The sequence below is a fragment of the Schistocerca cancellata genome, chromosome 3 (assembly GCF_023864275.1).
Source record: "Schistocerca cancellata isolate TAMUIC-IGC-003103 chromosome 3, iqSchCanc2.1, whole genome shotgun sequence".
NCBI lineage: Eukaryota > Metazoa > Arthropoda > Insecta > Orthoptera > Acrididae > Schistocerca > Schistocerca cancellata.
In genome coordinates this window covers 451,951,593-451,968,530 of record NC_064628.1, presented here as the reverse complement: position 1 = coordinate 451,968,530, position 16,938 = coordinate 451,951,593, and the positions used below count along the sequence as shown (strand labels likewise).

The 16,938-nt window shown below is 44.5% G+C and overlaps 1 protein-coding gene across 2 annotated transcripts; it reads left to right on the top strand.

Annotated features, from left to right (window-relative positions):
• Window positions 1–5,942: 5,942 nt before the first annotated feature.
• LOC126175214 (probable chitinase 10) lies at window positions 5,943–16,584 on the top strand. Of its 2 annotated transcripts, XM_049921843.1 has the most exons (5): window positions 5,943–5,975; window positions 14,129–14,208; window positions 14,383–15,018; window positions 15,496–15,732; window positions 15,970–16,584. In XM_049921843.1, the coding sequence occupies exons 1-5, from the start codon at window positions 5,969–5,971 to the stop codon at window positions 16,495–16,497; spliced, it is 1,488 nt and encodes a 495-aa protein (XP_049777800.1). In that variant the 5' UTR covers window positions 5,943–5,968; the 3' UTR covers window positions 16,498–16,584. The 2 variants fall into 2 exon arrangements, with proteins under 2 accessions (XP_049777800.1, XP_049777799.1); XM_049921842.1 differs by having other exon boundaries at window positions 15,496–16,584.
• The last annotated feature ends 354 nt before the right edge of the window (window positions 16,585–16,938 follow it).

Sequence of the window (16,938 nt, the reverse complement as noted above, 5' to 3'; positions counted from 1 at the left end):
TTGAAGAGTTTTTAGCAAACGGAACACAGCATGTTGTTATCAATGGAGAGACGTCTACAGACGTTAAAGTAACCTCTGGCGTGCCACAGGGGAGTGTTATGGGACCATTGCTTTTCACAATATATATAAATGACCTAGTAGATAGTGTCGGATATTCCATGCGGCTTTTCGCGGATGATGCTGTAGTATACAGAGAAGTTGCAGCATTAGAAAATTGTAGCGAAATGCAGGAAGATCTGCAGCGGATAGGCACTTGGTGCAGGGACTGGCAACTGACCCTTAACATAGACAAATGTAATGTACTGCGAATACATAGAAAGAAGGATCCTTTATTGTATGATTATATGATAGCGGAACAAACACTGGTAGCAGTTACTTCTGTAAAATATCTGGGAGTATGCGTGCGGAACGATTTGAAGTGGAATGATCATATAAAATTAATTGTTGGTAAGGCGTGTACCAGGTTGAGATTCATTGGGAGAGTCCTTAGAAAATGTAGTCCATCAACAAAGGAGGTGGCTTACAAAACACTTGTTCGACCTATACTTGAGTATTGCTCATCAGTGTGGGATCCGTACCAGATCGGGTTGACGGAGGAGGTAGAGAAGATCCAAAGAAGAGCGGCGCGTTTCGTCACAGGGTTATTTGGTAACCGTGATAGTGTTACGGAGATGTTTAACAAACTCAAGTGGCTGACTCTGCATGAGAGGCGCTCTGCATCGCGGTGTACCTTGCTCGCCAGGTTTCGAGAGGGTGCGTTTCTGGATGAGGTATCGAATATATTGCTTCCCCCTACTTATACCTCCCGAGGAGATCACGAATGTAAAATTAGAGAGATTAGAGCGCGCACGGAGGCTTTCAGACAGTCGTTCTTCCCGCGAATCATACGCGACTGGAACAGGAAAGGGAGGTAATGACAGTGGCACGTAAAGTGCCCTCCGCCACACACCGTTGGGTGTCTTGCGGAGTATAAATGTAGATGTAGATGTAGATGTAGATAACTTTGCGAAAATAAAGAAAGTAAACTTTTCACTCGAGGAAAGACTTGAACCAGTGACCTCTCGTTCCGCAGCTGCTCACGCTACCCACCGGACCACGGCGCTCTTGAGCTCACACTATCCTTGATGTTGCATATCTTGCGCATGGACTACTCAGTTTGTATATTTTGCTTATTATTTCATAGTTCCACACAACTTCTTCCTGTGTTCTCGATCGATCTGGGTTCAGTTTTTCAATGCCTTTCCACTGTGCCAGCTTATAACTAAATCTGAGGGGGGTGCGATGGGGAGGTTCCCTTGTTAATATTCACGCCGTCATAAATTTTGCTCTTTCTGTTACATTAACGTACAGGGTGAGGTGAAAAATTATTTCACTGTATGTGCTATTGTCTCCCGTACCTCATCCTTGCAATTATAATACAACAAAACACTTTTGCATACGAATTGATAACTTTTACTACCGAGTCTTATTCAAACATACATTGGAATCTTACATGAGTCTGAAACTACCTAACTTTTACAATTATCGCTTATTTTTGTGGTGGTAATAAACTCTTTGGTTTCAATACACCAGAATACACTGATAAACGTATGTAATAATATAACACTAGAAATTTTCGGTAGAATTCTAAACCTTTTAAACCTACATTTGGTGCAGTAAAATTTAATCAAACAAAGGCAAAAATGTTATTACATATGTAATACACTGAGGTGACAAAAGTCATGGGGTACCTTCTAAAATCGTGTTGGACCTTCTCTTGCCCGATGTAGTGCAGCAAGTCTATACGTCGTGGACTCAACAAGTCGTTGGACGTCTCCTGCAGAAGTATTGAGCCACGCTGCCGCTGTAACCGCCCATAATTGCTAAAGTGTTACTGGTGAAGGATTTTGTGCACGAACTGACCTCTCGATTATGTCCCATAAATGTTCGATGGGATTCATGCCGGGCGATCTCTGTGGCCAAGTCATCCGCTCGAACTGGCCAGAATGTTCTTCAAACCAATCGCAAACAGTTGTGAACCAGTGATATGGCACAATGTGATCCATAAAAATTCCATCATTGTTTGGGAACATGATGTCCAAAAATAGCTAATAATGGTCTCCAAGTAGCAGAACATGACATTTTCCAGTCAATGATCGGTTCATTGGACTAAAGGACCACGTAACACAGCCCACATCTTTAAGGAGCCAGCGCCAGCTTGCACGATACCTGGTTGACAACCTGGGTAAATGGTTTCGTGTAGTCTTCGCCACACTCAGACGCTACCATCACCTCTTACCAACAGAATTCGAAATTCAGGGGACCAGGTCACGGTTTTCCAGTCGTCTAGCCCAAGAGAGACTCTGCAGGTGATGTCGTGCTGTCGTGCTGCTAACAAAGGTGCTCGCGCCGGTCGTCAGCTGCCATACCCCATTAATGCCAAATTTCGCAGCACTATCCGAACTGGTACATTCGTCGTACGCCCCACATTGATTTCTGTGGTTATTTCACGCTGTGCTACTTGTCTGTCAGCACTGATACCTCTAAGCAAACGGGGCTGCTCTCCGTCGTTCAGCGAAGGCCGTCGGCCACTGCGTCATTCGTGGTGAGAAGTAATGTCTGAAATTCGTTATTCGCGGTACTCTCTTGACACTTTGGACTTCGGAAGCTCCGTCTACTATCTCTCAATTCCAGTCGTGCTTATATAGCCACGTCCGAAACCTTTTTCACATGGATCACCTGAGTACAAATGACAGCTCCATCACTGCACTGCCATTTTATGTCTCTTGTAAGCGATACTACTGCCATCTATGTATTTGCATATCGCTATCCCATTACTTTTCGCACCTCATTGTATGTTAAAAACGTGTGGAGTACCGTCCTGTTGGTAGGTGAGGTTGGTATGTTCCCACGGAATAACGTATTTTGCCTTATGCCTACACACACGTAACCGGTAACAAGTTGACAGATGAAGAAATATGTGCTACAAACCTTAAACTGTGGATCTGTACAGAATACACTAAATTTTGGTGAAGTGTGAATGTACTTTGCTATAGCGCAAGGATTTTCTGCGTCCCAGACACGGACACACTCTATCCACCACACCATTCTAAAATGACGTTGCTTCATCAGCAAGGAAATGTTTCTCACCAAGTCCATCAACTACCAATTCCATGTGTAGTCTTCTATAATACTCCGATGTCAGAGCTTGCAGCAATTGCAAGTAACAAACGTTTAGTTCGCATTATGTTGGTGCACAAGTTGCTAGCGTTTTCGTTCTGCATTTTGATATTCCGGTTGTTACGGGTTTATTCATCGATTGTCTTTTATTTGTAGTCTACTGTTGCTGTTTGAGTTTACGTACATCATTTTGTCATTTGCTGATAGTGAGTGCAGCTGTTGACACTAGAAAATGGTGTGACAAGTGCAGAAATTGGATCATTTCCGACTTATTTTCCGTTTGCTTAGCTGGGTGGTAACGTGCTTGCCTCCCGTGCAGTGGGCCCGGGTTCGATTCTCGGACGGGCTGGAGATTTTCTCCGCTCGTGGACTGAGTGTTGTATTGTCCTCGTCATCATTTCATCCTCATCACCGGCGCACAAGTCGCCCACTGTGGCGTCGACTGAAATAAGACTTGCATTTGGCGGCCGAACTTCCCCGGACGGGGCCTTCCGGCCGACGACGCCATACGCTCATTTCCATTTCTTCCTTATTGGCTCCGAGCACTACGCGACTTAACTTCTGAGGTCATTAGTCGCCTAGAACTTAGAACTAATTAAACCTAACTAACCTAAGGACATCACACACATCCATGCCCGAGGCAGGATTCGAACCTGCGACCGGAGCAGTCCCGCGGTTCCGGACTGCGCGCCTAGAACCACTATTTCTTCCTTATTCTTCTGGTTGAGTTCAATAGAGGGCTGGGGCGGAGGCAGCCAGAAACATTTGCACCCTGTATGGGGATAATGCCATTGGACAGAGCACGGCAAGAAAATGGTTTTCTCGTTTTAAGGAGGCTCGTTTTGACATTAATAGCCCACCATGTTCAGGAAGATTTTCGCGGTTTGATGAAAATCGTTTAAACATTTTTTTAATCTATAATGATGGACGTCATTGTATTCGAGAATTGGCAAGTGTGTTTTGAACTGGTCATTCCACACTCGTGCGAAATTTGCTTGCAATGGGGAGGTTCAAAAATTGAGTGCATGGGTACAGCTTGCTCTAACAATAAGTCAAAATCACACAAATCAGCGTGTGGCCATATGTGCATCTCTGCTTGCTCGTCATCAATTGGCTCGTGAACAACAGCGCCTATTCCTATCTTGTACCGTCACTGGTGACAAGAAATGGTGTCTTTAAGCCAACGTAAGGAAAAGAAAGGAATGATTGAGCCCAAACAATGCAGCAGCTTGCCGTACAAAGACCTGTGCACATCCACAAAGAGGTCATGTTAGGCATCTGGTGCAGCAGCGGCAGTGTTGTGTACTACGGATTGCTATCCCAGGGTGTAATCATCAATGCGGACATTTATTGTCAACAACTGAGACATTTTGCAGACGCAATCCAAAAACAACGACCAGGAAGACTGCGTGAACAGATGCTACTCCACGATAACGCCCGCACGCATTCTGCTGGACTGACAAAAAATACTACACAGGAGTTGGGTTGTGAAGTCATTCGGCCGGCCGGAGTGGCCGAGCGGTTCTAGGCGCTACAGTCTGGAACCGCGCGACCGCTACGGTCGCAGGTTCGAATCCTGCCTCGGGCAGGTTAGTTAGGTTTAAGTAGTTCTAAGTTCTAGGGGACTGATAACCACAGCAGTTAAGTCCCATAGTGCTCAGAGCCATTTGGACCATTTTTTGGGAAGTCATTTCCCTCCCACCTTATTCGCCTGATTTACCTCCCTCAGATTTTCTTCTTTCCCGCTCTCTATCGAAAAACCTTCAAGGAACTTCCATTCCGGATGAATATACGCTCCGAATATGTCTCGACGAGTTCTTCGCCTCAAAATCAAGTAATTTTTTCAGTCGCGGAATCGAATAATTATCCCAGCGTCGGCAGACTGTTGTAAACAGTGAAGGAGAATATATTATTGATGATAAAGTCCCTGTTATGTGCTCCTGTTGTGTTTATTAAACTTATGGAAAAACGCTACACATTTACGCATCAGTCCAGAAAAGTGTTCACCTCTCCGCTCACTTCCGCATGCGACGTACAAAAGTTACCCGCATACGATCAGATTTGCTTTCGGTCTCTCTCACAGAGCTGTAAACATTACCTACCTACACCACATGCAATTGACACGTGCTGTTTGTGAAACCTTGTTTGAACGGTCTGTCCATTGCTTTAACCGATTGATACGAATGACTTTCGGACATGACGTAAGATTACTTGGCGTTTGCGTGAAATTTATTGTCTGCTGTGCTTCAGACTCTAGAGAAAGAAAAGCGGAAACTGCTGCAACAAAACGATTTTTCTGCATTATTGTCCGGAAAATATAGACAAGATTTATTGGTGAAACCGCTTCAGCCATTTGTAATAATCTTAAACACTACATGCATGTATTAGGTGTGACCCATGTCGCCCCTTCGTAGCTTATGTGTGTAAACCTAGTGCAAACAGCGGTACATAAACGAAAAACATAAGTGTGTAACAGGGAGAGAGACCAATGCTGAATTGCGATAGTCACCGACAGCAAGGGCAACTCGACCGACGGCGTCCTGAATCGTCTCTATACGTATCAACCGCTGCTTGACAAGCAGATTTATCATATCCCGCACTTCAGCGTGGTGTGGCCTTACATGTCGCAGGTTGTCAACACCTGCTGCAAGATAAGCACAACGCTGTGTCACAAGCCCAGGCCTTTGGTGGCGATTGTCGCAGATTGCGATTATCTGCCATAGTAATTACGTCACTGTACAACCCCGACACGTATATAAGAGCACATGTCTGATTCAGTGGTACGTTCTCCAGCCGCAACACCGCAGCAATGGCAGGTAAGGCGCAGTTTACGCATTCGCAAGTCATGTGGCCTTCTAATTTGGTATTCCAGGCGCTTATAAACAGACGGACTGCTGTTCCATTGTTATCAGTTCAGAAGTGTATTAATTTGACATTATAAACATCGATATTATTTTATGTGATCTTCAGTCCGAGGATTGGTTTGATACAGCTCTATGTTCTACTCTATCTCTTGCAAGCCTCTTCGTCTATGAACGACTACCGCATCCTACATCCTGCTTACTATATTCATCTCTTGGCCTCCTTCTACGATTTTACATCCCCTCCCCACATTTCCCCAATACTAAATTGATGGTCCCTCGATGTCTCAGAATGTCTCCCATCAACCGCTCCCTTCTTTTAGCCACATTGTGCCACAAATATCTTGTCTCCACAATTAGTTACACGATCTACCGATCTAATCTTCAACATTCTTCTGTAGCTGCATATTTCAAAAGCCTCTATTCACTTCTTGTGCAAACTATTCGTCGTCCTTGTTTCACTTCCATACTTGGCTACATTCCAAATATGTTCACAAAAGACTTCCTAACATTAAATATACATTCGATTTTGACATATTTCTACTCTTCAACGACACTTTTCTTGCCATTGCTAGCCTACCTTTTATATCCCCCCTACTTCGGTCGTTATTAGTTATTTTTCTGTCCAAATATTAAAACTGGTCATACTTTCTGTGTCTCGATCCGTAATCTAATTCCCTCAACATCACCTGATTTAATTCGACTACATTCCATTTTCTGTGTTTTGGTTTTGTTGATGCTCATCGACTGTTGCCAGCATCATATTTAAAGTACCAGGGAAGCAGGTTGCTAGCCTTACTTCCTTAGATGGGGAGCTATTAATATCAATGGGGGCTACTCTGGGAAGAAGGTAGAGCTGGCAGAGGCTGCAAGTAAGATGGGGCTGGACGTTTTAGCTGTTAGTGACATTCGGGTAAGGGGTGAGAAAGAAGAGGAAGTGGGAGAATACAAGGTCTACCTGTCAGGAGTCAAAGCAGGAATAGCACAATGGGGTGTAGAGCTTCACATCAGGAAAGAAATGGAACCCAGCGTAGTTGCAATAAGGTATGTAAACGAACGACTGATGTGGATAGATTTGACAGTGTCTAGCAAGAAAATTAGGATTGTGTCAGTATATTCGCATTGTGAAGGGACAGATCAAGATAAGATGGATAGTTTTTATGAGGCACTCAGTGATGTAGTTGTTAGATTAAAGGACAAGGACAGTGTTCTGCTCATGGGTGATTTTAACGCCAGGATTGGAAATCGAACAGAAGGGTATGAAAAGGTTATAGGTAAATTTGGAGAGGATATGGGGGCCAACAGGAACGGGAAACAACTCTTGGATTTCTGTGCCAGTATGGGCTTAGTAATCACAAACTCCTTTTTTAAACATAAGAACATTCACCGGTATACTTGGGAAGGCAGGAGAACCAGATCTGTCATTGACTATATAATAACAGATTAGGAATTCAGGAAGGCTGTGAGGGACACACGTGTATTCAGGGGATTCTTTGATGACACTGATCATTATTTAATCTGCAGTGAAATTGGGATTGTGAGGCCGAAAGTGCAGGAGGTCAGGTCCATATGTAGGAGGATAAGAGTGGAGAAACTTCAGGATAAGGAAATCAGGCACAAGTACATAACAGCGATCTCAGAAAGGTACCAGTTAGTTGAATGTAGTCAATTACAGTCATTGGAAAAGGAATGGACAAGGTACAGGGACACAGTACTAGAAGTGGCTAAAGAATGTCTTGGAACAGTAGCGTGTAAAAGTAGGATGAAGCAAACAGCTTGGTGGAATGATACAGTCAAGGCAGCCTGTAAAAGGAAAAAGAAGGCGTATCAAAAATGGCTACATACCAGAACCCAGGTAGACAGAGAAAGTTATGTTGAAGAAAGAAACAAAGCCAAACAGATAATTGCAGCATCCAAGAAGAAATCGTGGGAAGACTTTGGAAACAGTTTGGAGACTATGGGTCAAGCTGCTGGAAAACCATTCTGGAGTGTAATTAGCAGTCTTCGAAAGGAAGGTAAGAAGGAAATGACAAGTATTTTGGGCAGATCATGAAAACTGCTGGTGAATCCTGTGGATGCCTTGGGCAGATGGAGGGAATATTTTGAAGAGTTGATCAATGTAGTTGAAAATGCGATCAGTAATGTTTCAGATTTCGAAGTAGAATGGGATAGGAATGATGATGGAAATAGGATCACATTTGAGGAAGTGGAGAAAATGGTCAGTAGATTGCAGTGCAATAAAGCAGCTGGGGTGGATGAAATTAAGTCAGAAATCATCAAATACAGTGAAATGTCAGGTCTTAAATGGCTACACAGGATAATTGAAATGGCCTGGGGGTCGGGACAGGTTCCATCAGACTGGACAAAAGCAGTAATCACACCAATCTTTAAACATGGAAACAGAAAAGATTGTAACAACTACAGAGGTATCTCTTTAATCAGCGTTGTGGGTAAAATCTTCTCATGTATTGTTGAAAGGAAAGTGCGAGTATTAGTTGAGGACCAATTGGATGAAAATCAGTGTGGGTTTAGGCCTCTTAGAGGTTGTCAGGACCAGATCTTTAGCTTACGGCAAATAATGGAGAAGTATTATGAGTGGAACAGGGAATTGTATCTATGCTTTATAGATCTAGAAAAGGCATATGACCGGGTTCCTAGGAGGAAGTTATTGTCTGTTCTACAAGATTATGGAATAGGAGGCAAACTTTTGCAAGCAATTAAAGGTCTTTACATGGATAGTCAGGCAGCAGTTAGAGTTGACGGTAAATTGAGTTCATGGTTCAGAGTAGTTTCAGGGGTAAGACAAGGCTGCAACCTGTCTCCACTGTTGTTCATATTATTTATGGATCATATGTTGAAAACAATAGACTGGCTGGGTGAGATTAAGATATGTGAACACAAAATAAGCAGTCTTGCATATGCGGATGACTTAGTTGTGATGGCAGATTCGATTGAAAGTTTGCAAAGTAATATTTCAAAGCTAGATCAGAAATGTAAGGACTATGGTATGAAGATTAGCATCTCCAAAACGAAAGTAATGTCAATGGGAAAGAAATATAAACGGATTGAGTGCCAAATAGGAGGAACAAAGTTAGAACAGGTGGACGGTTTCAAGTACTTAGGATGCATATTCTCACAGGATGGCAACATAGTGAAAGAACTAGAAGCGAGGTGTAGCAAAGCTAATGCAGTGAGCGCTCAGCTACGATCTACTCTCTCCTGCAAGAAGGAAGTCAGTACCAAGACTAAGTTATCTGTGCACCGTTCAATCTTTCGACCAACTTTGTTGTATGGGAGCGAAAGCTAGGTGGATTCAGGTTACCTTATCAACAAGGTTGAGGCTACGGATATGAAAGTAGCTAGGATGATTGCAGGTACTAGTAGATGGGAACAATGGCAGGAGGGTGTCCACAATGAGGAAATCAAAGAAAAACTGGGAATGAACTCTATAGATGTAGCAGTCAGGGCGAACAGGCTTAGATAGTGGGGTCATGTTACACGCATGGGAGAAGCAAGGTTACCCAAGAGACTCATGGATTCAGCAGTAGAGGGTAGGAGGAGTCGGGGCAGACCGAGGAGAAGGTACCTGGATTCGGTTAAGAATGATTTTGAAGTAATAGGTTTAACATCAGAAGAGGCACCAATGTTAGCACTGAACAGGGGATCATGGAGGAACTGTATAAGGGGGGCTATGCTCCAGACTGAACGCTGAAAGGCATAATCAGTCTTAAATGATGATGATGATGATGATGATGATGCTCATCGATATAATGTATAAAGTAAATTTTCAGTTCGGTTGTGACCATTACGGTTATCTTCTAAAAAATTTCATTGCTACGCTACTTCAAAACCACACAGACACACAGATGCCCTAAGCGGGAATTATCAGTTAAGACAACGACACTCCAGCCAATGACATTCCAGGCCAAAGACGTGTCTGGAGACGCCCCGGACAACGGTGGGATTCCAACCTATCACCATCCATACGGTCTCATAAACACACAAAAAGAAAAAACGGTGCACCACGAAAGAATTCCCCGAATGGAACGAAAATCGGTAGATATGATGTACATATACAGACAAACAATTGATTACCATTTCAGAAAACCAGGATGACTTATTCAAGAGAATGAGCTCCACAAACCTACCACGTCAGTGACGCGCTGAATCATATCTGTCCCTTATGCAAGCAGTTATTCGGCTTGGCACTGCTTGACAGAGTTGTTGGATGTCCTGCTGAGGCTTATCGTACCAGATTCTGTCCAATCGGTGAGTTAGATCGTCAGAATCCCGAGATGATTGTAGAGCCCTGCGCATAACGCTAAAAGAAATGCCACTCCAGATCATCACTCCTGTTTATGAGGCCGTATGGATGGAGACGGGTTGGAATCCCACCGTTGTCCGGGGCGTCTCCAGACACGTCTTTGGCCTGGAATGTCATTGGCTGGAGTGTCGTTGTTTTAACTGATAATTCCCGCTTAGGGCATATGTGTTGTTTAGATTTGACGTTGTATTGTAAGAATAGAACAGGCCCAAACATGGAGCCATGGATTTCTACACAAGTGTTAATTATACCTTTTTTGGTCCTTATTCTCACGGACCAACAATTCATTTTCCTTATCGCTAATTCCATACTTCGTATCCTCGACACAGCGAAAGCTGTGAAAGAATGAATACAATTGCATTCCTTTTACGGAGGAAAAAATGCTTGAAAATCCTCTGTAAGTCATTCAATCAACAATCATAGTGTAGTCACCATCATCACTGCATCGGTTCCTTTCTTCGGATGTCCCCAAATAATCTTGAAATGCTTTTAATATATGTGAGCTAAAATCAGAAAATCTTCATTGTCATCATTACCATCTGGTTCTTGGAGTAAGCCTTCGATTCTGATGTGATCTACACTCCAGCTTTAATTCGGTCTTCCCAATAACGCCCAACTTTTGATCAGTATTCTTTAGTTTGCTTTCGTAGACACTCGTAATCAGTTTCAAGAATATGGTTATATATATATTGGGTATACTAACTTGGATTGTTTTCAGTTATTGAGAAGATCTTCATTTTTCATTTCTTCATTTTCATCTGATCAACTCTTCAAGGATCTGCAATGTGACCATTTCTATTAATGAAAGACGGTGATATAGTAGAAGCTGTTGATATTTTTCCGAACCCTTTTAATTATGACGTTTCCAAGTACCGATATGGCCAACGACCTTGCCGCAGTGGTAATACCGGTTTCCGTCAGATCACCGTAGTTAAGCCCTGTCAGGCTGGGCTAGCACTTGGATGGGTGACGATCCGGTCTGCCGAGCGCTGTTGGCAAGCGTGGTGCCCTTGTGAGGCAAACTGAGGAGCTACTTGATTGAGAAGTAGCGGCTCCGGTCTCGGAAACTGGCATACGGCCGGGAGAGCGGTGTGATGGCCACATGCCCCTCCGTATCCGCATCCAGTGACGCCTGTGGGCTGAGGATGTCACGGCGGCCGGTCGGTACCTTTGGGCCTTCATGTCCTGAGCCATGATATATTTCACCCCAAAGAAAGTATTACGAAAAACCAACACTAGCTTAATTACCTTCCTGCATCTACATCTATACTCCACAAGCCACCACCGTTGTGTCCCCTATTTCCCGTTCCAGTCATGAATAGTTCGTGGTCTCTAATTTTGTCTTCGTGGTTCCTTCGCGAGGTATACCTTGCAGGAAGCAATATATTTGTTGACTCTTCTAGAAATGTAGGCTCTCTGAAATTTCACAACGAACCACATCGTGATGCATAACGCCTCTCTGCCATTGGTGTCGTTTGATCGCCTCTGTGATGCTTTCGTGACTACTAAACGAACGTATGACGAATCGCGTAGTTCTCCTTTGGTTCTGCTCTATTTCTTCTACTGTCCTGTCTGGTACAAGTCCAACATTGACGATAAATACTCGAGAAACGATCGAAATTTGTTGATGGACTACATTTCCTGAGAATTCTTCGAATGAATCTCAGTCTGGCATCTGCCTTACTCGCGCTGAATTTTATGTGGTTGCTCCATTTCAAATCGCTTCGCTCGTACTTCAAATTATTTTATGGAAGTAACTGATTGTTCTACGATTTTGTAATCATACAATGAAGAATCTTTCTGTCTATGTTTTCGCGCTAAGTTACATTTGTGTGGGGTCAACTGCCACTACCAGCACCAAGCGTCGATCCTTCGCACTTCGTTACAGTTGGCCCCGTCGCGATTTCTCTGCATACGACGTCATCATCCGCGAAAAGCCTCATGGAATTTCCGACGTTATCTTCCAGGTTATTTATATATAGGGTGAGCACAAAGTCTTGCCCTGATTATAACAATTTTTTACAGAATAACCGTTTGACATAATAATTTACATTTGATGCCGTTACATAGGTCAGTGTTACTAGTTTTTTTTTTTTTGTTCTTTTTTTTTTAAGATCAGTTACGTTAGTAAACCTCAACGTCTGCTCCCTTGGTAGCTCGGAGAATGTCGAGGCGGTATTCCAGTTCCCGCCAGGTGTTTTGTAACATGTGTTCTGTCACAGTACCCACAGCAGCTTGTATCCTAGCCTTCAGTTCATCGACATCAACAAGACGAAGACTCTGTCCTTGATACAGCCCCAGAAAAAAAAATCAAGGGGTGTAATGTCTGGAGAGTGGAGTAATGACCGGATCAATGGATTGGAAGGCACGGTCCAACACCCTGGCCACCCCGCTCTCCAGACATTGCGCTCCTTGACGTTTTTTTCTTGGGCTATATCAAGGACAGAGTCGACTGTGTATGCCTACCCTAACGTTCCCATGCAGTTCAACATCAGATTACTGTCACATATGAATGTCCTACGGATCTGGGTATCAGACGATTCGATCAGCGAGCCAAATGGCTGCCAAAATAAGGCCTCTCTGAAACTCTGTCAACTGCTGATAATGGTGTCTCACCTGGGTATGCGACATCTCTGTGTCCTTTACAGTAATCGCTCAGTATCTGACGCTGTTCACACCCCTTCTATACCCTACCAGATCTGGTAACAACACTAAATCCGAAAAACACTAATACCCTCTGGCGGACGTTCTACTGTGACAACAAATTGCCACTTTACTCATTTCAATTAATTGTATATAATAATGATAATCGGGCTATGCCAGGATCTTCACCTGGATGGAGTCCGGCCACCTGGTGCAAGTGTTTTTAATTGACGCCACTTCTGGGACTTGAGTGTCGGCGACGATGAAATTATGATAAAGACTACACAACACCCAGTCCCCGAGTGGAGAAAAATATCCGACCCAGCCGGGAATTGAACCCAGCTCCCCCACGTGTTTTTCCGCCAGGCAACCACTCAGCTAAGAAATAAATTGGATGATATCAGGGATGATGTTTCCAGCGAAGTATATCAGCCACAAATGTAGCCCCTGAGCCACTTAAATGATTCTTTGTTATGTCTGAAACATCAACAAAGCATAAATGATAGAAGAGACACAGAAACTTCAAAGAACAACAGAGGTTTTCATGACGTTGTTTTGATAGTAGAGTAGCTCCGTAAGAGATACTGCTAAAAAGCGTTATTGACCATCTTCTTTCATCTTCATACCCCTTTCTTCTCCTACCCGGTAAAAAATCAGTTAATCTGTAAAGCAATTTCATATTATATGACGTAGCTACAGTTTGTATCATCCTCTCGCTCTTGTCACTTTATCAATTATTATTTGCATTGACTATTTCGTCAACCCGTTTCTGTAGAGCTGCTTTCACAGATGTTATGGGGAATAAAGTCTGTTCTCTTACTACTTTTCCTTGTCTGGCCACGCTAGAGGACACTGCGGTACATTAACAATACACACTGGTGGCGGTACATCACATTGATGGAAACGCTAACTTGCCTCAATATGAAGGCGTAGTTGCCTCGAAATCGATAGCAAAAGAAAACAGTAAACATGTGCAAATTAGTAAGAGAATAGCCTAAAGACTCTCCAAACAAAATATTTCGCAACCAACAGCTTTCAGCAACAACATTATTTCTATAGTTATCTTGACAGCTGCATAAGGTAAAAACCTAAATTTGTTTCAGTCAATTATCGTTGCTAACACTGGGAAATCCTTCCACAGGAAATGTGCTGCTCGCCCTGCTGTCCGTCGCTGCGCTGCTGACGTCCGCTCATGGGACGAACCTCTCGCTCAACAAGCAAGTACGTCACCATTACAGTTTCAACACTGGGTCCCGTCTATGATACCTTCCTGCTACGAAACAAGCTTTTGTAATGTTAATGTAAAATTGCCGTTTTCAGGCACCACAGCACAAAATAAAGAGTTATAATCACTAAGGTTTCACGTAGATGGTAATAACAGATGCTTCGTTCCAGGTGAAGCGCAACTACCCGGCTTGCTCAGTCCCGTCTGGTCCCTTCGGGAACCCTACCGACTGCACAACGTACTACCAATGCATTGGGGATGGCATCGTCCTAGTGCGGCCCTGCCCATCTGGACTCCACTTCAACCGCAAAACCGCCCAGTGCGATTACCCAGAGCATGCTAAGTGTGAAGTATCTTCTTCTTCTGACGGAGCGGGCACATCAGCCAACAATGAGACACCCAGTGGATCTTCTCCTTTACCTGAATGTCCTTACCCTGCTGATCCAAATGTTGTTGTCCATTTTCCCAATCCTGAGGACTGCAGCAGCTTCTATAAGTGTGGTCTCGATGGAAAACCGGTGTTGATCCCCTGCCCAGCAGGTCTCGAGTGGAATGACGAAGCAGACGCCTGCGACTACCCCGAATCTGCTGGCTGCAGCGTCTCTTCTGGTGGCAGTGGCAGTGGGGGCAAACCAGCCGGTAACTCTAACACTCCTCCACCTGAATGCCCCTTCCCCGCCGATCCAGTGAATGTTGTACAGTTTCCCAACCCTGACAACTGCAGCACCTTCTACAAGTGTAGCCTCGAAGGAGAACCTGTCCTGATCGCGTGTCCAGAAGGCCTGGAATACAATGCTGAGGCTCAGGTATGTGACTACCCTGCGTCTGCTGGCTGCAGCGTTTCTTCTGGTAAAAGTGGCAGCGCAAGCAAACTAAAAAGAAGGTCAAATACTCCTCCACCTGAATGCCCCTTCCCCGCCGATCCAGTAAATGTTGTACAGTTTCCCAATCCTGACAACTGCAGCACCTTCTACAAGTGTAGCCTCGAAGGAGAACCTGTCCTGATCGCGTGTCCAGAAGGCCTTGAGTACAATGCTGAGGCGCAGGTGTGTGACTACCCTGCATCTGCTGGCTGCAGCGTCTCTTCTGGTAAAAGTGGCAGCGGAAGCAAACTAACCAGGTCAAATACCCCTCCACCTGAATGCCCCTTCCCCGCCGATCCAGTAAATGTTGTACAGTTTCCCAATCCTGACAACTGCAGCACCTTCTACAAGTGTAGCCTCGAAGGAGAACCTGTCCTGATCGCGTGTCCAGAAGGCCTTGAATACAATGCTGAGGCTCAGGTGTGTGACTACCCTGCATCTGCTGGCTGCAGCGTCTCTTCTGGTAAAAGTGGCAGCGCAAGCAAACTAACCAGGTCAAATACCCCTCCACCTGAATGCCCCTTCCCCGCCGATCCAGTAAATGTTGTACAGTTTCCCAATCCTGACAACTGCAGCACCTTCTACAAGTGTAGCCTCGAAGGAGAACCTGTCCTGATCGCGTGCCCAGAAGGCCTCGAGTACAATGCTGAGGCTCAGGTGTGTGACTACCCTGCATCTGCTGGCTGCAGCGTCTCTTCTGGTAAAAGTGGCAGCGCAAGCAAACTAACCAGGTCAAATACCCCTCCACCTGAATGCCCCTTCCCCGCCGATCCAGTAAATGTTGTACAGTTTCCCAATCCTGACAACTGCAGCACCTTCTACAAGTGTAGCCTCGAAGGAGAACCTGTCCTGATCGCGTGTCCAGAAGGCCTCGAGTACAACGCTGAGGCTCAGGTGTGTGACTACCCTGCATCTGCTGGCTGCAGCGTTTCTTCTGGTAACAGTGGCACCGCAAGCAAACCAGCTGGGACATCAAACACTCCTCCACCTGAATGTCCTTTCCCTGCTGACCCTAATGTTGTAGTCCATTTCCCCAACCCCGATGATTGCAGCTCCTTCTACAAGTGCGGCCTCGATGGAATAGCCGTGCTGATCCCCTGCCCAGATGGCCTCGAGTGGAATGACGAAGCACATTATTGTGACTACCCCGAATCTGCTGGCTGCAGCGTCTCTTCTGGTAACAGTGGTAGCGTGGGCAAACCAGCCGGAAACTCGAACACTCCGCCACCTGAATGTCCCTCTCCTGCCGACCCAGACAATGTCGTGCAGTTTCCAAACCCTGATGACTGCAGTACCTTCTACAAGTGCGACCTCGATGGAAATGCAGTGCTGCAAGATTGCCCACCTGGCCTCGAATACAATGCTGAAGCTCAGGTGTGCGACTACCGCGACTCTGCTGGCTGCTCTGTCGTCAAAAAATGAATCTGTAAAAGCTATTATGTTCTGTGATACCACATGCTGACTTGTCTTTGGGTACTATTTTATGAATAAAATAAATTGTCTGACGCATACAGTGACTTTTCTTTGATGAAAATTATGTTATATTGTATTTACTCACAAGCGTGTACGGATTTAGTATTATTCTGGGAGAAAGACAGAGCTCCTTCCAGAACGTTAACTTATTTCTAGGCAGTTTAGACTAGCACAATTTGTTTGTCTTTTTTTGTCAATAGGACAAGACATTTTCTAGGTGAATGTTCTTCGTCGTGGTAGACAGGGTTGAGGCAGAAGGCTCTACTTCGGTAAGTTAGATTCAAAGATCGAGTCTTCATTCCTGATGTACCTTCTCTATGGTTTCCGCAAATCCGCCGCACATATGATCAGTAATTTAACATAAATAGGGCTCTTTTTATTTTCTACCTT